General features: G+C 34.0%; 1 protein-coding gene across 3 annotated transcripts; it reads left to right on the forward strand.

The window, feature by feature from the left end:
* Positions 1–27216, forward strand: LOC138697176 (uncharacterized). 3 transcript variants are annotated; one of them, XM_069822741.1, is made up of 9 exons: positions 1–127; positions 5582–5742; positions 10767–10848; positions 18182–18216; positions 21096–21131; positions 21228–21351; positions 22891–22958; positions 26220–26332; positions 26991–27216. In XM_069822741.1, exons 1-9 carry the CDS (start codon positions 46–48, stop codon positions 27073–27075), a joined length of 786 nt encoding a protein of 261 aa, XP_069678842.1. In that variant the 5' UTR covers positions 1–45; the 3' UTR covers positions 27076–27216. The 3 variants fall into 3 exon arrangements, with proteins under 3 accessions (XP_069678842.1, XP_069678845.1, XP_069678844.1); XM_069822744.1 differs by having other exon boundaries at positions 26305–26332; XM_069822743.1 differs by having other exon boundaries at positions 13–127; positions 5588–5742.
* The last annotated feature ends 497 nt before the right edge of the window (positions 27217–27713 follow it).

The following is a 27713-nucleotide window of genomic DNA, read 5'->3' on the forward strand; positions in this document are numbered from 1 at the left end:
TGCTATATAAAGGGCGGTTGTGCGTAGTTCTGACCATCAGCAGCCATGAGTCCTACAGCCATCGTCATCTTCCTCGCTACCGCCTGTGTGGCCGTCACAGGATTCACGGTGGACAGCCCTCAAGACGGTAAGTAAGCCCCAGTCTTGTAGCCTACACGGCTCCTCCGCTTTCGTTCAAATTATACAGGGACATAATTTTATTTTTACTAACATTTTTAATATTAACTTGCCTATACCTCTGGATCAACGCCGTTTGCTACCCCCTTCCACGACTGGAGTTCGATGATACTGGCGTAATATACAAACAAATCACTTCACTGGGTATAGGAGGGAAGAAAAGTAGTTCATCCATTTACGTAAACTATGAAATATCGCGCTTTTGAGTTTGATAATTTTCATTAGGTTTTTCTTTAATCAAAGTACAGTACTGAATTAAGAATAAGTGTTTTTACTCACGAAGTGAGTTATCCATGCGAACGTATTCATTATGCAGTGTATATTATAGTGTCTACAGCACATTAGCGTACAATATAGAGAATGAAGTTAAATTGAAAAATAATCATAATATGGATATTTAAACACATTTTTTAAAATGGTGGCCGTTCATTTCGATACAGGCTTCAGTTCTAATGTGCATATTATCGCACTATAGACTATTGTACGTAATTCCAATTACCAGGTTCGTACTTCGTATCAGCAACTCATGTTGAAATAATTCTGTACCTACTCTATAAAAGGGTACCTTACGTACTGTAAATTCAATCTTCACTTCTGCTCTATTCGAAAAGATAAAATTACTCAGACATGCTATCTACTGTCCGTCTAAGTGGTTACGTCACAGCGTCGTAGAAAGGGAGGAAATCACGTGACAGTTAATTACTTAACGAGGCCCTTTTATTTAAGTTCTTTTAAACAGTTGTATAATATTACGTAGACGTCCAGTTTCTAACAGAAATTAATGTTCTCAGAAAAGAGCTAAGACAGCCCAGCCACTAGCTGACGAATAAAGACTGGTAGGGGAAACCGGGATACGAAGTAGGCAAATGATTCAATATTGAAAGCTCTTTCGTCACTGGAAAACGCTAACATATTTTTGGAACGTACTGTTTACTATGACCGTAAGGCTACTATGACTGTATATGAGGTCATGGATCTGTGTGGAGGACGGTTGAACTTCATTAGTAGAAGGGGTGGGAGTGAAGTACATTCAAAAACTGAGGTACAATAAAAATTGAAATAAAAATAATGTCCCTGTAGATTTACAGGCAGAAAATCCAACCGACTGCGAGTTCGATCCCCAGCAATAAAGTGAATAGCAATGACGCAAGTATTGCATGGGTGCCATTTATCTTACAGGACCACACCGTTGCAGGCTCCGGAAGATCCTTAGGGTGGAGGGACATTAAGCCTTCTCAACATGAGGCAATCGGCACTCATAGAGGGTTCTGCCATACATTAATGCTCATATTCAGAGGAAAACGTACATTACTTCTCAGTTCCTACAAATTACTAGATATTTTGGTTATTTACGATATGCGGCCTCGTTTGATAACCAGCCGAGTATTGCAATATAGGAAAGTTACGATATTACATCATACAATGTTTTATAATAATAATAATAATAGTAATAATAATAATAATAATAATATTAATAATTCTTTATTTATACTGGCAGAGTTAAGGCCATAGGGTCTTCTCTTACACTCTACCAGGTCACAAAGTATACAATCAGTGAACAATTTAACAAAAAGTTAAAGAACAGAATACTAACTTACTTACTTACTTGCTGGCTTTTTAAGGAACCCGGAGGTTCATTGCCGCCCTCACATAAGCCCGCCATTGGTCCCTATCCTGAGCAAGATTAATCCAGTCTCTATCATCATATCCCACCTCCCTCAAATCCATTTTAATATTATCTTCCCATCTACGTCTCGGCCTCCCTAAAGGTCTTTTTCCCTCCGGCCTCCCAACTAACACTCTATATGCATTTCTGGATTCGCCCATACGTGCTACATGCCCTGCCCATCTCAAACGTCTGGATTTAATGTTCCTAATTATGTCACGTGAACAATACAATGCGTGCAGTTCTGTGTTGTGTAACTTTCTCCATTCTCCTGTAACTTCATCCCTCTTAGCCCCAAATATTTTCCTAAGCACCTTATTCTCAAACACCCTTAACCTATGTTCCTCTCTCAAAGTGAGAGTCCAAGTTTCACAACCATACAGAACAACCGGCAATATAACTGTTTTATAAATTCTAACTTTCAGATTTTTTGACAGCAGACTGGATGATAAAAGCTTCTCAGCCGAATAATAACAGGCGTTTCCCATATTTATTCTGTGCTTAATTTCCTCCCGAGTATCATTTAAAACTATGGCAGGGAAAAGGGCTTATAACTGAAAGGAATCAGAATTAAAAAAATGAAATTTTAGTTTATTTTTTAAACAAGACAATGTCCGACAGTCTCTGACATATTGTGGTAGAGAGTTCCAGAGATGAGGTGCAGGGACGGTAAGAGATGAAGAGTAGAAGGATGTTCTGTGTTTAGGAATGGAGAGTCTGATATGGTGTTGTGAGCGAGTATCTATTTCGTGAAATGAGGACAAATGTTGAAAACGAGAAGCTAAGTAGCTAGGGTTAGAGGTTTGAAGAATATTGAAGAGTAAAGTGAGACAGTGAATAGTTCTTCGCTCTTTGAGACGGGCCCAGGACAGCATATTTAGTGAAGGTGTGATACGGTCAGATCTACGGACGTTGCAAATAAATCGAACGCATGCATTATGAACACGCTGTAGTCTGTCTGTCAGTCTCATGTTAAGGTCAGTGTAGAGAGTGTCACAGTAATCAAAATGAGGCATCAAGAGCGACTGCACTAAATTCTTCTTGAGAAGCAACGGAAGGAAATTTCGAATTATTTTTTATCAACTTTGATAAAAAATATTTTAATAAAGGTAATTATAAATATTTTTATTACTTTTGAAGATGTCTTTTGTCGAGAGGAGATTTTTTATTATTAGTTTCTTCTTGCGAGAGACGATGCGTTTATGTTTTGTTTTATTAGTTTTGAATACGATAGGTAATTTGTTATAACAGAAAAACAGCAGTACTAGGAGAAATAAACAAACATTGTTAAAATGAGTTAAAACAAGGAATCGTATATTGAAAATGCTGAAAATTTTGCAATTGAACATTTAATACCATTGAAATCCCGCATAAAGTATAAACAATTTGAAGATTAGTGTTCCAATCAATCTGTAGACATGTTTAGAATTAATGTTTACAATAAATAAAATCAATTCAATTTTATTTTATTTTATTTTATGTGGTTCACGTTACGCAACTTGTTAAGCAATAGCAGTACCATTACCTAACCAGTTGTTTAATAGAAATATCATTACCTAACTAGTTGCGAAATGAATGTGTTTACAACATTTTATTAGTGACGTGAAGTCCAGGGAAGTTGAGGGATACACCATGTACATCAACGAGTTTACTTCTTTTACGCACACGTCCAATATAACATCAACTGAACCACCAACCACTAAAACATTCAAATTTGAAAATTGAACTTTCAATAATTGTATCTTTTAAAATTATTCGTGTTTATTTTTTATTTCATCATCGTTAATTAAAACGTTTCTTGTTTATTTCATCATCTCTAATTAAAACTTTTCTAACACTCTTTTATATTATTTAGGTTATGTTTGTTATAGCTTCTGCTATATGATATTATGGATAGTCACGTATCAGAGATTGTTTAATATACTAAGATTTATTGAAAATCATCTGTCAAGTAACGTTGATTACTGGGATCCGGATGACTGAAGTGGAATACAAATGCTTTAATAAAAATGAAACTGAATCAACAAAGCCTTCTTGACTAGTAACCGTCCGCAGAGTTCAATGAAGATTCCATAGCTGGCACAACTGATAACAAGAAAACAGCTAATCATAACACACTACTGCCATCTAGCGTAATGTTGAGATGGTACAATAATACATTTGAAGACAGTTGTATTTTCATAAGTCAATTAATATTTTATTGTATTAGAGTAATTTATTTCTTCTAATCTTTATATACTTTCTTCTAATCGTGTAATAGTCAATTAAATCCCACTCGAGTTTTGATTTTCTCTACATAAATCAAAACCTCTAGTGAGATTACTGTTGATAAAATCCGGACAAATTTTTTGTGCCCACAAACTGGGTCATTCTATTTATAACTCTCTGCCGCCTGAAGTCAAGGGCTGCCGAACATTGAATTCTTTCAAATCCAAGTTAGAAAATTATCTTATGACGAGTTGCCAAACTAACTTACTATTATGACAAGTGTTGTATTGCATGCTTCCACGTATTCACATTTTTTTTTATGTTCTAATGATATTCAACTTATTTTATATTTTTGTTTTCATATTTTCCGATAATGTTATATCTCTAATGTGATAAGTTGAGCTATATATAATCTTAATTTTCCTTATTGTGTGTACTTAGAAATATTGTATTCACTGTATACTTTGTACTGCACTATTTTATTACTACTATTAGTATTATTATTATTATCATCATTATTACTATTCTTTATTATTATTATTATTATTATTATTATTATTATTATTATTATTATTATTATTATTATTATTATTATTATGAATAATTGTCTTTTTTTGTATGCCTCATTTATTTTGACCTGCTGTTCACATTTTATTATGCTTTTTTCTTTCTTTCTGTATGTTATATATTATGTCTGATTTCTTCTTATTTGTTGTTTATTTTTTATTATTATTATTATCTTATTCAGTTTTGTGTGTAAAATTGTAGTGTAATTTGTTAATTTGTAGTGTTTTTGCAACGCAGTCTTTACTCCTGGTTGAGTGTTAGAGAAGGCCGTATGGCCTTAACTCTGCCAGGTTAAATAAATCATTATTATTATTATTATTATTATTATTATTATTATTATTATTATGAATAATTGTCTTTTTTTGTATGCCTCATTTATTTTGACCTGCTGTTCACATATTATTATGCTTTTTTCTTTCTTTCTGTATGTTATATATTATGTCTGATTTCTTCTTATTTGTTGTTTATTTTTTATTATTATTATTATTATCTTATTCAGTTTTGTGTGTAAAATTGTAGTGTAATTTGTTAATGTGTAGTGTTTTTGCAACGCAGTCTTTACTCCTGGTTGAGTGTTAGAGAAGGCCGTATGGCCTTAACTCTGCCAGGTTAAATAAATCATTATTATTATTATTATTATTATTATTATTATTATTATTATTATTATTATTATTATTATTATTATTATAGAAGGTTCTCACATATTTGTCATTTCTACTTTCGCACTTAATTTATACTCTCTTTCAGAAAGTTTTGAATTTCACCGCGACTCTCTAGTCATGTTGTAATCACAGAGCATAATTTTTGACAGATTATGACTAGCGCCGAGTATGAGGTGCTCGTACTAGGCCTACTCCCTCGGTGATATTAAGCTTAGTAAAAAGCTTTAATTCCCGTGCGCTACCTAACAAAACCTTGTAATGCAGCACTTTAATATGGTGTGAGCTGAGTTCAATTGACTAGTTTCAGTGCACGCCATAATGTCAGCAATGAGCAACTTGGATCACCAAGACGTGGGCCTGGAGGAAGACATGGGCCTCACTTCTTCCCTCTCAGAACAACTGGACAGCTACTTGGATTCCTCCACCCTGTCCAGAGTGGCGAGGGACGATGGGCATTTCAAGGTATGTCGTCTAAAAAACGGTTGAAAAGGTAACATATACATTCACTGAAGCATATGACATGGTGATGTAGCATTACCATAATAAAGCTATCTACCAAAAGAATGAAAATATAATTTAAGAAGTTCAGAAAACTTCAGTCTTTCATAATCTATACTAATAATAAATCTGTAGCCGAAATTTTTCTGGTAATTTTCGATTTTCCAAAAATAATTGGTCCTAACATATATAATTAACCACCCTGAAACCGAAAATCGCTTTTATGAAATTTTTGTTTGTCTGTCTGTCTGTCTGTATGTTTTTTACCTTTTCACGCGATAATGGCTGAACGGATTTCGATGAAAATTGGAATATAAATTAAGTTCGCTGTAACTTAGATTTTAGGCTATATGGCATTCAAAATACTTTATTTAAAAGGGGGGTTATAAGGGGGCCTGAATTAAATAAATCGAAATATCTCGCTTATTATTGATTTTTGTGAAACATGTTACATAACAAACTAATTTGCGATAAGTTTTATTCCTTGAAAAATTTTGATAGGACTGATATTTAACGAGGTAAATGAGTTTTAAAATTAAAATAACTGTCATCTAAGACCGTGTAATGAATTAAAAAACAAATGACTTCGTCTATAAGAGGCCTTGGACAGCAACACTGGAAAGCTATGAAAGATAGCCCACAGAGAATGTTTCTGTGTTTGTATGAAGTAATATCGGAAGTTAAATTAACCGATTTGTATAATTAATTATTATTTCACCATTGGAAAGTGTACTTTCTCTAGATGGACATAATGCTATAATGTTGTTACTAGACTTCGTTGAGTTGCCACACGCAGCATGCAATCAGGTTGCCGATGTACGGTAGTATAGAGGAGGTGAGCGACCGCCCGGTCTCGTAGTATAAGCAGTTCGTGTTAAGAGTTGTGACCGGTCCAAATAGATAGAGCAGCTACTGCTAATGTATACCTAAGTAAGCACTTGTCTTTTCATTACTGTGGTTGGAATAGTCAAAGATTAACATTTGTTCAGTGCAGACAAGAATTCAATCAAACATACTACAATGAGAGTGTTGTTGTTCCAAATAATTGCCCCTGGAATACCCTTACCCCCGCAGCCAAACTTGACCCGTTGGGGAACGTGGTTGGATGTTGTTAATTATTATGCAGAACATTACGGCAAAATAATGGAGATAATTGATGCATTGGATAGCAAAGACAGTTCCACTGCTGCAGCTGTAAAATCATTGCCTTCTGAACAGCTATTGGAAGATATTCTCTTCATTGATTTTAATTTTAAAATCGTGTCCAAAAGCATCACCCTGTTAGAATCATCTAAACTACAACTCTCAGAAGCCCTTAATATAATGGATAAAATATCACAAACCGTTATCCAAAATAACAATTCACTAATCTCAGAAAAAGTGAAATGTAAGTTGAGAAACATTATTGCTAAAAATTCTGCCTATTCACAACTTCGTATTATAAATGATGTACTATCAGGTCACGACAAGACATCTGAAGTTGGTGTACTAAAAAGTAGTGACTTTCCGTTCTTCAAATATGTACGTATTACATCGTGTGATGTTCAACGTACATTTTCCCAAAATAAAAACTGTTTAAGTGACCAGCAGAAGAGGTTACTTTGCAGTCGCTCAAAATGTACGTAACTCTTCACTGCAATGCACATATTCAAGGATGATGAGAGTATCTTACATTAAATTTTAAGAGTTAATATATCTCACTATAAAATAATAGTGTATTTACATGTTTAGACATATTTTCCTACTTCAATGATCATTGATTATATTTCTTGAATGCAGGATACAGGTTTTATTGTAACCGCAGTATACTGCTCAGTGTTTACATTAGAGGCATACTCTATCCGTTGCACGTCCCCTTCTCATACAGTGTATACCGCGTGCGCAGTAAACCTTGCGATTCTCGTGGCAATTCCACGAAGTCTAGTTATTACAGTAACTTCTGATATAATATAATATAATATAATATAATATAATATAATATAATATAATATAATATAATATAATATAATATAATACAATATAATATAATATAATATATAAAATGTAATATTATATAATATAATTTAAGTTATTTGAAGGGTTCAGAACCATAGTGGGCCAAGCGCCATTTACTGAATGCGTAGAAAACAAGGGTTAAAATTAAGTTATTACCATAATTCAATGGAAACATATAGCAAGTAAAATAAAATATACACATTAAATCTAAATGATGTCAATCTTCATTAAACTATGGTTGCATGTAATAAAAATTAAGAAACATGTTAAAGGAATTGTCATTGCACCAAATGAGTGTCTCTGGACCAAAATGATCGCATTTTAATTATTTGGATGCAATTTAAATTAAGTAACATATTAAACGATTTATCCTTCTATCAAACACGAATGTTCCCTGAATCAAATGTCCTATTTTAATTATGTAATTACTTTATATTTATTTCTAACGGGTGCAGCGGAGCGCACGGGTACGGCTAGTAATTTATAAAAGAAGAGAACATTCATTTACAGTTGCTATGTCAAAGCCTGTTACTCTCTTGTTTTTCAAATTGTCAAAGCCTGCTAATGTCTGTACATGGTCAACTGATAGCCATCGCTTTAAGACCTATATATACTGTAAATAATACAATACGACACAAGATTTTGTAATGCACTTCACAAACGTATATTTACGTATTTTTTGCACTTTCGTATATTTTGAAAATAATATTTTTAAAAATATTAATGTACAGTATCTACCTAAGTTAAACCATAAACAGCTGACTAATTGTGAAATTTATATGAAAGAAAATGAATCGGGTGAAAATTTTAAAAGCACTTCTCGGAAACCTATTCACGACTCTCTACTCTACATATTTAATCAGCAAACTTTAAGACGGAGAGTATCTACTTCCTTCTTACAAATAAGAATTTATACCCAGTTTGGACGTTATTTTGCCGGAAGCTAGCAAAACACGAAACACTACGAATTAAAATTATACTTCCTCATTGCGAAAAATACTAAAAGCTATTGCATTAAGCCAGGACAAGAATAACCAATTAATGAAACATGGCGAAATTGTTGCCCCTCACAACGTATTTTAAAAACATAAGAAAAATGAGGGACCTATAGTCCCGTCGCTCTAATTTCCGGCAGCCAATCGCGTTGCAGGTCGGCTACATTTAAACGTGTACGTCTTGTGATTCGCTTATAAAGACGTTATTCATTTCTTAAGGCTCGATAAATACTTCATATAATCGCCCGCCATTTTGGCTCTTTCGTTGGCGTTTGCAGAAAGCACACGAGGACGTTATTTCCCGCTCAATTATGTGCTCAATTACAGTGCGTTTGATTTATTATCATGATAATGTTTAACGGTGTGGCAAATAGATTCCTCGTATGGTAGCTCGGCAACGAAAGAACAAAAATGGCGAACGATGCTACCCACCTAGACTTTATAGAGCCTTCACTTCCTAAGACGTAAGCAAAGAGGAGGGGTCACTCCGGGAATAACAGCGTCGCGACTATAGGACAATCAATAATATTTTTAATTTTAGATGAAATGTGTGTGCATAATTATGAAAAGGGACCACTTGGCGGTTTCTAGTTTCAGACATAATCAGTTATTTGAGCCTGATCCAGTTGACGCAGGACTTTTAATATATACACAGTTTACTACAGTGAAACCTCTCCTTACGGACACCCCCAAGATACGGACACTCCTCATATACGGAAATATTTTTATGTCCCAAATGAAAGAATAAAGAAATAATGATAATTTTAACTCTCGTTTACGGACACTCTCAGCCACGGACAAGGACAGCTGTTTCACAGTCCTAAAGCTTGCTTTACCTCCTGACTGCGGACAGAACTTGAATTTTGAGACCTAATATGTTACAAAAATGGACAATTTAGTACAGCAATTCCTTAACATGAAAGAAGACAATAAGCGTCTCGTAGGCTACCACTAGCCCAACCGGCTACCCCTTGTTAGGTGGATAAACAAAGTCATAAAATTTAACCTGTCTTATGAGTCCAAGGTTTCCGTGATCAAGAAATTGTATTCGACACATGATAGGGTTAGTAGGATTATTCTCTTCACTTCAATCAGTTGTACTTTATCGATAGACATGACACCTGAACGTAAAGGTTAAGTTGAAAACTGTAAATTACAGTACTGCATAACTGTAGACCTAGAATAAAACTGCATGGCACAGTACTGTATTTTCCTTTTTTGATCTTATCTATTGTAGTTCAAAGTTGCAAATAATTTACTGTAGTACAGTATACTGTATTTAGAATTAAACTACAGTAATACATTTCATTTAAAGCGTGAAGGGATACATAATGCATATTATAAATTTACTGTTAGATTGGGGAGCCTCCCTCCCAATAAAGGACACCTCTCAGATGAGGACAGATTGTTACGTCCGTTTGATGTCAGTAAATGAGAGGTTTCACTGTACTTAGAATGTGATCATATTAAAGGCATAAAAATTACTAGTTTCAATACTTCCATTTTTTTGGATTATATCTGAAACTATAAGCCGTAAGGTGGTCACTTTTCATATGCACGAACACAAATTATTGTTAGTGTACATAGTTCTGTATTTTGCGTTCATGTATTCCTTCAACTGAATATGTTTCTTTAAAATTACTTCTTAAAAACTTTTAGAAGTGGAGGTCGATAGACGTTTGAAATTATTTCAGTAGGAAAGTATACGAAGTGTATGAACAGCAGAGTGCAACTGGAACTGAACACAGAGGTGAATGTGTGCTGACCACTTTCTCAGCTGTCTCCCAGGAAGGAGATAAAACAGATTAAATTATTCAGTATAGCTCCTTATTTAGAACAGGGGTTCTTTCCCCAATTCATTGCCCTTGATATATGTGAAACGTCACCTTAAACTGATTGAAACAATTAAGATGTAGCATTTGGTTATACTCTGCTGTGAATTTGATGAACATGAGAATGTAACAGAATTTATTTTAATTGCCTTTTATAATATTACAGACCTGCTGTGGCAAACACAACAAAACTTACGTGCAAGAATCTAAAAAACACTTCGACGAATGCAAGACGGAGTTGAAAAACAGTAAGTACCAAGTTGTTACATTCATTTGGTCAGCGCATTCCTAATTCTCAAGCAAGAGTTGCTTCAAACACAACACATTCGTGCCAAATCTTACGAGGTCGATATGACTGCGGGGATATAATTTCGAATTGTCTTTAAGGGTTGTATTCATAGACGAGACTTTGGACCAAAGTTGACTTTGGAAAGTACAAGGTCACCATTTTCCTATTCACAGTCAACACTTTGAGGAAAGTAAACTTCAGTCGTGACTTTACTTCGAAGTCGCCGAAAATTTAGACTTTGACTTTGACTTTCGTTCGTGGAAAAAAAGGAAAATGACTGGTAGTTGGGAAATTGTTGAATTTTCCGAGAATATTGAAGACATCTAGGAGATGATTAAAGCTGCTCATGTTACTTAGCGTATTATTAGATATAGATAATAAATTCAAATCAAGGTACAGATTTGATAAACAGACAGTATTAAATATCCTCGTCATGTTTCAACTTCATTGATGAATAATCAAAGAGGATTATCTGTTCCACCAATAAATAATACAACTTATTTTATCCCGATTTTACGCTATAGGTAAGGATTAATAGCTTAATATTGATTCTTACTATTTAATTCTATAGAGGATAGGTTATACAGCTGGAAATGCAGTTAATTAAAATCCTTGAGGTCGTCATAATAATGTTTTCTGCATATTGATTTCAGATAATTTTTAAGCAATTTCTGCAGAAATGCAGGGAATAACTCTGCCAACTGTCAGGAAGATAGCCTAATACGTCTCTTTCATAGTCTGTCATTGGTGGAATCTCATCTTCCATATCTTCACAACAAAATTATTTTACAATGCAATAATTTCAGGGCTTAATGTGAAACTAACATAATTGCAATAGATGTTTTATTCACAACAAAATTCTTAACAATACTATTTCAGATAATCTATACCATCATGTTTTGTAGTGACGAATTGTGTTATATACAAAACTATTCGAACTGAGTTACGATTTTTTGTGGCCAGGTACAAGAACAAATTATTATCGATTGATGTAAAGATTTAAACATGTCAATGTTTGTATTTACGTTAGTTTCACAATAAGCCCTCGAATAATATTAATCTTATGTAAAGCTGTAATAACGGTTAACAATTGCTTAACATGTACCGATGTTCAATTGTTTCATTGATTTATGACTCAAAAGATTGCTCTGATTGTCGCAACGCCTACTCTATTTCAACTATCTATGAATTTAATTAGTTTAGAAAGCAGTGATTTTGATTGCCAACATTAGAACAAGACCGTCAAATCTCGACTTACCGAAGTCAAAGTCAAAATCTCAGAAGTATTGTCTATGAATAGGATTTTTAACAAAGTTAAACTCTACTACGAATGTCGACTTTGGGAAGTCTTCATTGAAAGCCTCGTTTATGAATACGGCCCTAAAGTAATACTAATGGCTTGTGCAGCAAATGCTGCAAACTAAGTTAATTAGAAGTTCAAATAAAAATTTTTCAGATTTATTTTCAATGAAAAATATCAGACATTCTGAAAGTTATTTGCTTCCACAATAATGAAACATACTCCCTCTGAATGTTTTTCATGCCAAATACTTTTTCTTGAACCTATCCACCTTCAGTTTTTGAGTTTCAACGCGAAAACGCAAGTAACAATGTCAGGACGATCAGTGGGTTTTTCATGTGGGAGTAAAGCAATAGCTATTTCTGGTCATCGTGGATTGTAGGTGAAAGTTTAAAAAAGTCAGGTTTGCTATGCTTTCGAACAATAGACATAGCATCTTGGTATAGCTGCTGCATGTAGAGCTTGAAATGTAGTGGGTAAAATCATTTTATCCTGCTGAGAGATCTTACTGAAATGATCGGGAGGCTACAAAATTTTGTAGATCTCTTATTTTATCAGTAAGTAATACCTTTTGGTCTTACCTTAGGAACTGTAATTTTTGCGCTCTCTCGAGCCAATTGTGAAGAAAATGATGTATATAAATATCTACACCACACCGCCATTAAGTATATGGAAAAGACCCAACCCACTTGATTAATAACTATAAAAATATTTGATTTTAATAACAATATTATTATTTTACGTAAGTTTTGTATACATGCAACTCAGTAAATTGTAGAAATGAAGATCTAATTTAAGATATTCTATACACCTATTTATACAACCCCAAAACGTTTCACTTTCATATCAGTATAGAATTAATATGTATAATTAATGAAAGATAGTCAAACCATGGCATTAACTATAACAATATTTCATTTATAATGGTAATAATGTCATCAAACCACCTCAAGTTTTGTAGATTGTAATATCCAATACACAGCTGTACTCAAAAAATTACACACCGCAGAATCAGACCTATAAATTATTTTTAGCAAGTCTTGAAGTTTTTAATAACCAATTGAATATGAGCTCTAAATATGTCAGCAATCTTGCAGGTCATGGCCTTCGTGTAATAACCTATTGTTTACTGTAGAGTGTGTTTTGTTTTATTCTGAAATCACTGCCGAGCTAAAATGCAATTAGTTCTCAAAACTGACGAAAGATGGATGTTGGAATATAGGAAAATTAGGTCGGAAAACTAACGCTTCACTGAAAGTTACTATTTTTCTGAAAATTCTTGGATGTCAAGCTTCAAAATTATGGGTCATTCATTAAAATGCGTTCAGCCGTTTTCCTGTAATTTCCATTACCAGTTCAAATTATATGAAGGAAAGATTCTTCCGTCTGTTGTCAGCGACCGCTTTGCATCGCGCTAAACATATGGTAAGGGAGATCCTATCATTATACATTTACAACTTTTGTCCGAGTTTTTTAGTTATGACGGGATGCCCAAACCAGAAAACGGACACTTCTCTGTGAATAAAATTCTGGCTCGAATGTATTAGGTTGATGTATAAGTTGCTATAATTTTTCGTTATCACAACACGCGTTGCTAGGAGATTATTTATCGTTTGTCAATTGTCATTTATTACTTGCAGTATTGTGCTTGTAAATACGCGTTGAATTTTGCACATTTGAAAAAAAAAAGTGTTATTTGTAGGCAAAAGAAGACGGAATGTCAAATGCAAAAAAAAAAAAAAAAAAAAACAACAACAAAAAACAAACAAACACTGCTGACATACACTTCTGTTTGAGTTTAATAGAGTAGCAAAGGTAACGGAGGCGAATGGAAACATTTTTCACAAGTACAGAAGAATGTCATCGGAGAAAGTACTGCAAGAAAATGGTTTTGTCCTTTCAACACACAATACTCCGTACAAAGTATCCATTCACAGAAGTTTTGTGTTATACATCTGGTGGGATAAAGAAGGCGTCGTGTACTACGAATTGCTTCCCAGGAATGTAGCGAAACTGCTGGCATTTATTACCAACAATACAGAAGCCTTGCGGCCGCAATTAAAGAAAAACGACCGGGAAGATCACATCAACTGCTGTAACAAGATAATGCACACCCGCACTCCGCTAACATGACGAAAGCAGCAATCCATGACCTTGGCTAGAAGGTGATTTCACACCCCCACAATCTCCCGATCTTCCTCCCGCAAATTTTCACCTTTTCCGTTCTCTATGCAATAATCTACAAGGGAACTCCTTTGATAACATAGATTCTTTACACTCTTGGCTTGACGACTTCTTTAACTCTAAACTGGAAGATATCTTCAGACACGGAATCTAAAATCTACCCCAGCGTTTTCAAAGAGCATAGATAATGTGGAGAGTACAATATAGTCCGTGGCGCTACAGCCCGTGAAGGACCTAGACCGACCAGTCGGCTGCTGGCCTCATGCCCACATGTCGAAGCAGAGATGGACGATCATCCAACCAGAATGGAGGTATCGTGTGGTTAGCACGATGATATGTGGAGAGTATAATACTCATTAATTTCGGCCTTTTTTTCTGTTCTATTCATCTCATAGATAATGTAGGGTAATATAATTACTTATTAATTTCTGTCCTCTATTCATCTGAAATAAAAACATTTGTGACAGCGAAAAAACGCTACGAACTTCTGCATCAACTCAATTTTTATCAAATAAATAATTCACACCTTGAAGAATTTCCTTCTGTCGTTCACAGCATATTAGTACAGTGAAACTTCCCTTAACGGACACTTCCCAATAGCGGACTCCTCTCAATAGCGGACATTTTAAAATTCCCCTGCAAAATAACATTGGCCCTTATGATAAAATTCTTCCAAATAGCGGACATTCTCAATAACGGACGCGGACACTGAAATGTATCTCCCAACAACAATTAAAATTTCCAAATAACGGACAGCGTGAAAGAAAAAAGAAAAAGACGGTTGTAAATTAAACGGAATTCTTTGCAACAGTCATTATCGTGCATTTGAACGTTCTTGTACTTTATTGAAGGTAAGCAGCACAGTTGTTAGTTGTGATACTGTGCGTGAGCAGTCCGTACTTTCTTAGTTTGTCAAGTTGAGTGTTCGGAAGTACAGTCACATTAAAAATGTCACGAAAACGTAAACGTTTGTCACTAAAAGAGAAAGTGGATATTGTAAAGCATAGTGAGAAGGAGAAATTAAGTGTTCGTGAGCTGGTCACAAAGTTTAATGTGGGAAAAAGTCAGGTTAGTGAAATTTTGAAAAACAAGGATGTTATTTTAAAATCATACACTGAGAATGCAATTCTAGATTTCTTTGTGTGAGGTGAAGTGGTACAGTGACTGATGTTTATTTCATTTGCAAAACATTTACTGGTACGATTTCTCTCTGGATGAATACTGTAAACAATCTCACGGTCTACTGTACTGTACTGTAAAATATAGTGTTGAATATGTATGAGAAATTTTAATGTACTGTATACATACTAACGATTTTCTAAATAGTGGACACTTCTCAATAACGGACATTTAATTTTTCCCCTGCGGTGTCCGCTATTGGGAAGTTTCACTGTACTGACTACTAGCTGGAATATTCATTTTTTATTTTTAAATTAAGAAATATGTTTCAATGGATGCGGGGCTTATTTTTCGTATTTGGAATAGTATGAACTCTTATTAAGTTTAAAGATCATATTAGGGGCAACTGAATGTTTCTGCAATCTGATATGTATAGGGGTGAACAAGAATGTCCTCTGTTTATTAATAAAAGCAGTTCAGTTGAAACAGAGCTTCCGGGCTAAGATGCCGTGGTCTACTGGTGCTGACGTTACCAGACGTTTCGTCTACTTCTACGGCAGACATCTTCAGTGGTTAGGTATCCTCGGTCGAAGTCTTCTGCTCGGGATACCTGTAGCAACAGTTGCTACAGGTATCCCGAGCAGAAGACTTCGACCGAGGATACCTAACCACTGAAGATGTCTGCCGTAGAAGTAGACGAAACGTCTAGTAACGTCAGCACCAGTAGACCACGGCATCTTAGCCCGGAAGCTCTGTTTCAACTAGACACCGGCCGTGAAAGCCTGCATGCTAAGATGAAAAAAAGCAGTTCAATTTCCAAGTCAAATGCTCTTTACAAATATTATATATATATATATATATATATATATATATACATATACATATATATTTGTTATTAGTTTAAGTGCTAGATATTGCAAAATTAAAAGCCCATCAAATTAATGGATTTAAGTGAACAAAATTTTGGGGCTATGATTTTTATAGTTATAAATCGTCATTAACACCAAAAGAATGCATTCAACTATTTGAAAATGTTTTTTTTTTTTTTTTTTAGATGAAGCAACATCAGCATGGACTATAAGATTGCTTTGCTTTGCTTTTCGGAATTCAAATGTAGACGTAAATACATTAGCGACTATTTCCGCAAAGATCGACCTGCAACAGGAATCAGTGACAGAAATATCGACGCTGTGCTTCGAATAATAAGGAAGATAACCGAATCATCCAGGCTAAGACTCTGGCTTATTTGGGGATAGCTATGACAGCAATGTAAAATATACTCCATAATCATCTTGCCGTGAAGAAGCTGTGCGTTCCGTGGTTTCCACATAATTTGACAAAAACTGAGGAACAAACACTTGTTGATTGGTGAACGGAAATACTTAATAATCCAATCGGTACCTGTCACGTTCTGTTTTCGATATCATAACAGGTGACGAAACATAGATTTACTGTTATGGGTCAAAAAATAAACAGCAATGGGTACAAAAAGCTTCCCAGATAAAGATAAACAAAAAAAAGTGTGGAGTCCTGTATCACCTTTGTTTATTGACAGTTTTGGAAAAAATGCGTAAAAAACGACCTCGAAACCGAATAATCCTCCTCCATAGTAATGCATCGTCCCACACTGCAGAACATACAATGCAATTTTTGGGTACTTCAGGTATAAAATTAATGAATACTGGGTGTTCAGTTCAAAATGTGTCTTGGCTCGCTGTATGCCGTCATGTGACTAGTTGATGAGCCTAGAGAATTCAATCTTCCTAGACATCCGCAGCTCAGGTGTATAACCTAAGAGGCAGAGAAGATGGCTAGCAAGTACGGCGTTCATTCTGAAGAGTACGTACCGATACGTACGATAACGCCGGTAGTGGCAGGAATGTGAACTGTTTGGAAATACGTACTGTCGGGATATGGGGAGAGGGTTAAGACGATTACTTACATATTTGTTGACATTAACTTCGACGGTCAACATGGACACGGAGCATTTGATTTGTGTTGTGGAATGTTACCGTACGCAACCGATGATAACAAATACCCTGCGTACGACTTGCCGGCGCAAAACACAGTTCGAAAGAGGTTATGGTAGCACACAGACCGTACAGACCGCCATCTGTTGCTACGACGTTCAAGTTATACCGTACACGTTCTCAAGTTCAGATTGAAGAACACCTTAAATAATAGGCAACTTCTCTAACATATCAGCTGAAACTCGCTTCAAATCGGTGACCCAACAACAGTGACGTCATGACACACTTTGAAATGAACATCCAGTATACAACCCTATATTCCTGTGTAGTCTAAGATCTCCTTCTTTCCAACTATCAAAAAGAAAATGCGCGGATTGTCCTTTAACACCGTTGAAGCAGCGATTGAAGGCTTCAACGAGTTGGTGTCTTAAGTGCCTCTAGAAAGGTAAGTGTCTGGTTCCATCGACTGGAGAAGAGCGTAAGATTTGAGGGGTAATATTTTCAAAAGGAATAATGTCGAACGTAGAAATAATTTGTTGCTATACACATCAGTTTCCAGAGATATTCTTTGTGATTCATAGTAATATGTGCATTAATAAATATACAAATATATATATATATATATATATATATATATATATATATATATATATATATATATCAACGTAATACTTTTTCCAATGAACAAATATTTAACACCCAATCTTCTAATATTTCAGAAGCCCAGGAAATCAAGGATGGCGATGTAATGTGCGTAAGTAAACAATAAATCATTCCATTAAAGTTAACCCAGAAGATTAAGCAACAAATTTGGTACAATACCTTATATCTACACGGTGTCCACAGAAACATTCCGTGATTATAAACTGCCTTAATTTCGTAACTATGCGTATTACAAAACTCATACCTGTGCCATTAGAGGGAAAAGCTGAAATAATTTCAGGGAATGTGTAAATGTAGCCTAATTGTTGGCGGAAAACAATAGATGGCACCACAAAGAAAAAAGACACTGTTGCCGCTCTTTCGCTTGTCATTGTGGCATTGTTGAATAGAAGCAAGCTGCGTTAAATGGTGTGAATGTTTACATCTCAACTCAGTGTGAATTCTGCAGCATTTATAGAGTTACTAGTGGCTTGTGCAGCAAATGCTGCAAACTAAAGTTCATTAGACGTTCAAATAAACATTTTTCAGATTTATTTTCAATGAAGAATACCAGAAATTCGGAAAGTTATTTGCTTCCATAACAATGAAAGATACTCTCTCTCTAGCCAATACTGAAGAGGACCACGCATATAAATATCTACACCACACCGCCATTAAATATATGAAAAAGATCCAACCCTACTTGATTGATAATTATAAAAATATTTGATTTTTAATAATATTATTATCTTACGTAAGTTTTATAGCTTTCAGTAACATATACTATATATACTATATAGCCGCCACTCAGTAAAATATAGAAATCAAAATATAATTCAAGTTGTTCTCTACATCTACTTATATAACCCCAAAACGTTTCACTTTCAAATCATCAATATAGCATTAACTACAATAATATTTCATTTCTAATGGTAATAATGTCATCAAACCACCTCAAGTTTTGTAGTTTTTAATTCCAATACAGAGCTGTACCCAGAAAATTTACACACCACAGAATCCAACGTGTAAATTATTTTTAGTAAGTTAAGTTTTTAATAACCAATTTAATTTGAGCTCTAAATATGTCAGCATTCTTGCAGATCATGGCCTTCGTGTAATATTGTTTACTGTAGTGTGTGTTTTGTTTTATTCTGTAATGCAACATGGCCGACTTGATGCTCGTTTCGTTTCTCCTTTACAAAAAAAGCGAAGGTTATATCAAGTCGGCCGTGAATGCTATTAGCTAGTTCTCAAAACTGACGACAGATGGATTTTGGAAAATAGGAAAATTATGTTTAAAAATTGAGATTTCACTGAAAACTACTATTTTTCCGAAAAACTTTGAGTTTCAAGCTTCAAAATGAGGGGTCATTTATTAAAATCCGTCCAGCCGTTTTCCCGTAATTTCAATTACCAATTCAAATTGGCGATAGGAACGTAGTTGGTGTGTATTGGAATACCATAGCACACGGAGTGTTGTGAGAGTTCAGACGGGAGTTTCAACATGCGGTTGACGATTCTGAGGTGGTACAATAGACACCAACTACGTTCCTATGGGATCGCCATAACTCTATAAATGCTGAAGAATTCACACTGAGTTGAAGTAAACATGCACACAATTTAACACAATTTGCTTCTGTCCAACAATGCCACAATGGCAAGCGAAAGAGCGGGAACAACGTCTATTTTTACTCTTTTTATGGTGGCACCTATTGTTTACCGCCAACAATTACAATTACATATCCCCCTGAAATTATTTGAGCTGTTCTTTCTAATGGCACTGGTATGAGTTTCGTAATGCGCAAAATTATAGCAGTTTATAATCACGGAATGTTTCTGATGACACAATGTACTACTATAATTATAAATATTATCGTGTATACATATATCAGAATATTACAAAATATGAACTGAAACTTATCAGTAATGTTAACACACAACATATCTTATAATTTCACTCTCCAGTAAAAGTTGTAATTAAAAAAAATACTTTTCCATTTAATTTCATGCAAGAAAGTCTGAAAAGATGTAATTTACTGGTATTCAGACTTTTTTGAGAATGTTCATTTCTTGGACACATAATCAATTTTTAAATTAGTTCATTAAACAGAATTTTCAAACTGACTTCACTTCATACTAACTTTATTCTCCTTATTAAAAATACCAAAATTTTCATTTTCTCCCGTTCGACTGCTTTCACGTAAGATGTTATTTCCAAAAAGATTGATAACTTAGGAACTCAAGGACAATTTGTTCCGAACGAATGTAATATTTTAAAATTACTTTTTATAACGAATGGCATTTCTGCACATTTGAAGGACAAAACGAAAATCCTTCCAATCACTTATTATCACAATACACTGCTCTCTGAAATTGGTTGAGTAAATTGGGAAGTAAATCAATGATTTTTTTTTTTTTTTACTTTTTTGTTTCACTCAAAATATATAGAGGTTTCAGTCACAATATTGCTATTTTTTAGCTTTTTAGATAACTCATTTCCTTCAGAAAATATTTTTACTGACTTTTGTAAATGTACGAACACTTTTTGTACTCACTGTATATATAAATGTTATGTTTTATTTAACGGCGCTCGTAACTGCCAAGGTTATATCATCGTCGCCGGTGTGCTGGAATTTTGTCCCGCAGGATTAAATCTACTAACACGAGCCTATCGCAATTAAGCACACTTAAATAACATCGACCTGGCTTGGAATCGAACCCGCAACCTCGGGCATAGAAGGCCACCGCTATACCAACTGCGCCAACCAGGCCGACTGTATATATATAAATTATTAAAAATCACTAAATGGATTGAACGAGTTTTTGGAACCACGTGTTCAGTAATTGTTGTCAAAATGGTATGAAGTTGTATTTAGTGATGTTCCAGATAGTTTGTATAATTTGTACAGCCCTACTGCAATTCATGTCATTTAGCGAGATTCACTTATAAAAACAATAATTTTAATATTTGTTTATCTTTTTAATTTTCAGGAAGCTATGAAATGCATGGCAGATAAATCAGGAGTGGTAAGTTTGTGCTACATTTAATCAAGAAATGCACGAATAAATGAATGTAAATAACTTTCCTAATTGCATACCTACAATCACATGAATGTGTTTTAGCCCAACAAAAAAGGCGTGGTATCCGATGACATAGCTGCCAAGACTATATCAAAATCCTTCGAAGAGGACTGCGCGAAGAAAACGTTCGAGAAATACGCTAAGGAATATTTAGACAATAATAAGGGTAAGTACAGGAACTTATCAATGGGACATAGCACAGTTAGATGTTTGAAATGCGCATGTGCAGACACAGAAACAAAATTTAGGCCACCTGAATTTTCCAAGTTCCAGATATAACATACTGCGCATGCTCAGTGGTGCTTATACTGGTCTGTACCTAACACGACAACCTGGAGGCTAATTCCATATAATAAAGTACTTAAATTATATTTCAATGTTACTACAGTAAGTTGGATATGCACGACGATACGAAAGGTTCTTGTGAAATGAAAATATATGAGTATTTGGAAAAATTACACACATTAAAGAAAATACTATATTGTTTCAGAGATACAATTTGTAACTGTGATTCGGAACACAGTGACATTATGACGCGATTTCTACGGTTACCAGGCATAAAGCCTTGGATTATAATGTCCATACGCCAAAATGTCCATAGCGTAATGTGCATGTTGAATATGTCCATGTTAAATCGTCCAGAGTCAAAAGTCGGTAGTTCTATAAAGTACACTATATCCATTGTTCAATGCAGTTATAGAAATGTATGTAAAAATTTTTAAGTACAGAACTAACTAGAACTGAAATTTTTGAAGATGGAACGAAATCATCAGTCAGTGCCATCACAGAAGGATAAGCCATTTCTTTCTTTTCGTGGGTACCTGTACCAACATCATGACTTTAATAGAGGCAGGACAAAAATATATTGGCGATGTGTATCTATGTATTTATTTACACTGCAAGTGGGTAAGCACCCGGTGGCAGTGATGTACACAATATAAACAATACACAATAAATTTACAATACACAATACAATTATACAATACACAATACAATTTTATACACACTACAATAAGAATACACAATATAATTTAACACAACAATAATAAAACATAAATAAAATACCTAATTTTACATTACAACCTACATAATTATGCATAGGCCCTACATAAGTTTCAATAGTCTTTCACTTTACTCTCATCTCACTCACTGTAGTGGCACTATGACGCATTTCACTGACACTTTAGCACACATTTCACTGACACACTATAACACATTTTACTGACACTATAGAACACATTTCATTGACGCTATAAATTATCACTGATCGGAACTATTCACTGCACTGTAAAACCATAACTTCACTGACTCACCTCGCTTCACTGATACAACAGTTCAAATAAGTCAAATAATTACACTCTTATGCATACTTATGAACAGAACTACATTTAAGCTAAACATTTCTAGTCTAAGACCCTCTTACACGCCATTTTAAATAATTTACAATTCAAACCAAGGAAGTAACTCGTCAGGCTAAATAAATACATGTCACCTTAAAAAATTAAATGACTTAGTCATGACTATCGACAGGCAAAGAAAGGTTGTTACACACGATAATTGACATCGTATGTTTGAATATTTCAACTGTAATTATTTAGGGAACTATTTACAAATAATGTATTTGTTTATTTGCATTGATTATTCTAAATATCATTTTATACCGCTCTATAGATTTATAATTAGTCTATGATTTCATCTTTCACAGCCACTAAACCTTGCGATCCGCAGAGAATAATGAATTGTGCGAAGAGTGCAATGGAGAAAATGCAGAAAGTGAGTTCATTAATATAATAAGTAAAATATATAACCATTGATCGCTACTCTAACATTAATTCTTGTTTTATATATTTTTGCACATATTACACTGCGATCTCTATCCATAGAAATCGAACGTAAAATACAGGGAAAAACCGTAAGTAATGCCATTAATATCAAGGGGATATTCTTTGAGACATTTCAAAGTAAAAAATAATAATACAATTTTGCTCGTTTTTGCCTCTTTTTCAAGAAAAAAAATATATTTACAGGAAATATTCAATAGCGCATTTTGGGAAAGCTATTGAATTATTCTCAAAATGCTCAGTCAATTTAAGAGAGCAGTGTATTAATTAATGATTTAAAATGATTTTAGTTTTGTCCTTTAAATGTGCAGAAATTTGGCACGAACAAATGTAAGTTTTCGTTATGCAAAGGAATTTTAAAACGTGATGCTCTCTGACAACGCTGTAAAGGTTATTGCCTGGAGAGAGGCAGCTCTCGTATGTGAGGAATGGGTGATACAACGAGAAATGTAAATTGATACGATTGCTTTCAAAGACGGCTTAGGAAATTTCATTTCTTGTATGTACCGGTTTACCGGTTACTACTTTAAAAATGAGAGTGGGAGGGAACTATTCTAAATTGGCTCTTAGTACGACAAAGGGAAATTTTCTGAATAATTAATTAGATGTATGTATATAATGTAAAACAAGCATTTCTTATTACCTGTATTCACAGAATACTTAATTAAAAATAAATCGAGAGAATTTAAAAATGATGTTTTAAATTTTGTTCGTTACTTTAAGATAAAATAAGCCAATCGTATTATTTTTTTTCTCTTGTGTTTTAACCGTTTTAAAATTTGTTTTTATAACGTGAAATAAGCATAATTACCGTTTAAGATCTCTAGAATATTTAATTAAAATGAGAATGTAGAAATATTTCTTAAGGGGAGACAGAGGTGAATATTTCAAAATCCACAACATTTATCCGATTTGTTTGAAATTGATCATGGATACTAAGTATGTTATTAGTAATGGACATACCAAGTTTCAACTTTCTAAGTACAATAGTTCTGTAAATATTAATAATTTTATAAAACTTTATATCGTTTGATATAAAATGCTCCATGCACCATATTGTAAGAAATGTTCAACATTTCTTTTTATTTATATGTTCAGAGAAGGTATATAAATAATGATAAGTATTAGTTTATTATGTGAATAATATAGTAATACACTTATCTTGGTTTTAATTTCATACTTTTAAGGGCACAAAATCAAAAACTAACATCGGAATATGAAAATAAATATAATAAAAATGGAAAAAACAAATTTTCATTTTTTATTCAGTTTTGTTCGAAAATTTCACCTCTGTCTGCCCCCCCCCCCCCGTAGTCCTTTCTATTTAATTTGAAATAAGAGTATTTTATTGTCTATGTTCTCCGAACATTTAATTGAAATTAGTTTGTAGAGTTAATTTTAAATTTTTCAAGAGTTTGTTGAAATTAAAGTGACCATTGGTCATTCTCCATTCTCTAACACAGTTTAAACACAAAAATTAAACATTACAGGCCTATCATCTGTATTTTATCTTAAGAGTTTAAAAACAATGCACATGACAATGACCTTCAACAAGCGAGGTGAAAGGGTTGTTCAGAGCAACACAACTTAATGTGTACTCCCTGCTGATTGCAGCGTTGTACGATCTAATACTTCATGTATTTTAAAATGCAGGTTTTTCTGAAAAACTATTCAAAATATAGCAAAATGATATTTGTATTTTTTGTTGTTCTTTATTTAGAGAATATCCACGAGAATTTGACATTACTTACGATTCACCCTGTATAGTAGTAATTCAGAGTAAAGGCATGTGCTTTCTCAACAGATGATCCAGTAGCTAATCACACTTTAGAACTTCTTCCTCAGCATCTCCTTCAATTTGAAATATTTCCATAAAATTGTTTTGCACTGAGAAACACAAAGACTTTTACTACCTCCTAGTTTCTGCACATTTACTGCTTTCTCAGTGATACAACCTGTGGCATACTATTTTCCTTTCTCGATTTCTGTTACACCTCGAGAATGTTTGAAACATAAGGTGAAGGTATATATTTCGGTAGAGTAATTTACTTACTTACTTATGGCTTTTAAGGAACCCGGATGTTCATTGCCGCCCTCACATAAGCCCGCCATCGGTCCCTATCCTGTGCAAGATTAATCCAGTCTCTTTCATCATACCCCACCTCCCTCAAATCCATTTTAATATTATCCTCCCATCTGCATGTCGGCCACTCCAAAGGTATTTTTCTCTCCGGCCTCCCAACTAACACTCTTCATTCATTTCTGGATTCGCCCATACGTGCTACATGCCCTGCCCATCTCAAACGTCTGGATTTAATTTCCTAATTATGTCAGGTGAAGAATACAATGCGTGCAGTTCTGTGTTGTGTAACTTTCTTCATTCTCCTGTAACTTCATCCCTCTTAGCCCCAAATATTTTCCTAAGCACCTTATTCTCAAACACCTTTAATCTGTGTTCCTCTCTCAAAGTGAGAGTCCAAGTTTCACAACCATAAAGAACAACCGGTAATATTACTGTTTTATAAATTCTAACTTTCAGATTTTTCAACAGCAGACTGGATGATAAAAGTTACTCAACCGAATAATAACAGGCATTTCCCATATTTATTCTGTGTTTAATTTCCTCCAGAGTATCATTTATATTCGTTACTCTTGCTCCAAGATATTTGAACTTCTCCACTTCTTCGAAAGATAAGTTTCCAATTTTTATATTTCCATTAGTGTAATTTACTATAGGCCCTAATTCAAAATTTGTTTTCCGATGTTGTCTAAGTCCTTTGAAAATAAAAATTTGAATTCTTAATATACAATATCTGTAGGATCACTAAGCAATTTTAATCTCTTCTCCTATCTGGTAGAATGACTTAAATGTAGGCTTCAATCAACTTATATTCAATCTCAGGAATTATGGATAGAAGTTGTTTTAGCAGTGAGTTTTTCAAGTTCTTTTACAACATAGTGAGGCAAATGTTCACACCGATAATTAACCCTGTATCATTGTATTGGTGTGGTGAAGGTTTTTTATCCTTTCGTAGCCAAAAATTTATACCAGTTTAAATAAGTGACGTAATACTTATCAGTTTTTCAGTTTTTGTGGTCAGGAACTAAGTAGTTGCATATTATGATTATAATTGTTCTTTCCTTGTAGTGCGTTCATTGTTATTATGAAAAAAAAATATGGTTAATATTTCAGAGAGGTCTTCAAGAAAAAGAAGAAGAAGGAGGATATTTAATAAGTTACTTATTTGCGGTTGTTATAGCAATTCCTCTTTTTTCAGAACTGTCCGGAAGAATGCCGAATAAAGTGTGAGTATTACAACGATTTATTTCAAAATAATCCACTCATAAGTTTTGTGTTTCTAGTTTGTGCACACGAAGACATAAGTCTAAGATGTAAGGCAGGAGGATGCGTTACAATGAATGGGGGTCACTGCGAGCATCTCCTATGATAGTGATAAATAGGTACTGATATCTCAGAAGATATTAATTTTACGACAGTGTTTATTACAATTACTATGCTTTCTTATTTTGATGAATAGTACCACGTCTCAAAATATTGACTACTTTTCTTTAAACACTCTGTATAATGACCTAATCTATAAAAGAAGAACGCCCTAATTACAAGAGACAGTAGAAAATTATTATTACTTATGTCATAAAAGTGAAAAGAAAATATGAAAATAGATAAACAAGAAATAAAAGAAGAAATGAGAATAATTGTCCAGAATTTCTAGTCTTGTGTTTTAATACTGCCTGAGGTAGATTATCTGTTAATGCATTTTCAATATGTTTAAAGTCATAAAAGTGAAAAAAAGATGAAAACAGATAAACAAGAAATAAAAGTAGAAATAAGAATAATTGTCCAGAATTTCTAGTCTTCTGTTTTAATACTGCCTGAGGTAGATTATCTGTTAATGCATCTTCAATATGTTTAAAACGAATAAATTTTTCCATTTAATTACAGCTGCAGAATGCCAAGGATAAGGGCGAGAAGGTGCCCTAGAAGAAATAGAAGTCTAAAATATATTATGTGGATATCAGTCAAATAAATGTACAGACGCAAGCAATTACACAGGACATGAACCGCTGTCAGTATATAATGTATCACAGTTCTTGGAGCATAACTACACTCCACGAGTATGTTATTCAAATGTAATTATAATATGTAATTAAATACTATATCATTGAAACTGTGTCTAATTCACTTCCACGCTTGTAGTCATCTTGGTTGGACTTAGGCTGGTATTCATAGTCGACACTTTCGATTAAAGTGCCCTTTAGAAGACACAAAGTATCACTTTTCCGTTGCACAGTCGACACTTTGGTGTAAAGGAACACTTTGGATGAAAGTGTAGTTCCGACCACACTTTGAGCCGAAAGTGGCACTTTGTATAAAAATGGCGGACGTCTTGGAAGTTGTCGAATTATTAGAACGTGCGGAAGAGATGGCACAATTAGTGGACAATGTACAAATTAGAGATAGGCCTAAAGACAATCCCGTGGAATTTTATAATGATATAGAATTAAAAAAAAACAGTTCCGATTTGATAAAGAAACTTATTGAGATTGCTTATTTTTTCGATGACTGATTGACAAAACGAATAATAGACGTTTGCCAGTGCCTCCAATAATACAGTTATTGACTGCATACATTAATATACAGTATATATATATATATATATATTTA

Source organism: Periplaneta americana, chromosome 3, assembly GCF_040183065.1.
Source record: "Periplaneta americana isolate PAMFEO1 chromosome 3, P.americana_PAMFEO1_priV1, whole genome shotgun sequence".
Taxonomy (NCBI): Eukaryota; Metazoa; Arthropoda; class Insecta; order Blattodea; family Blattidae; genus Periplaneta; species Periplaneta americana.

Coding starts and splice junctions, on each gene's coding strand:
- LOC138697176 (XM_069822741.1), top strand. CDS start 46: ATGAGTCCTACAGCCATCGTCATCTTCCTCGCTACCGCCTGTGTGGCC. Junction 10,849..18,181: donor CAAGACGGAGTTGAAAAACA/GTAAGTACCAAG, acceptor CTAATATTTCAG/AAGCCCAGGAAATCAAGGAT. Junction 26,333..26,990: donor GGAAGAATGCCGAATAAAGT/GTGAGTATTACA, acceptor ATTTAATTACAG/CTGCAGAATGCCAAGGATAA.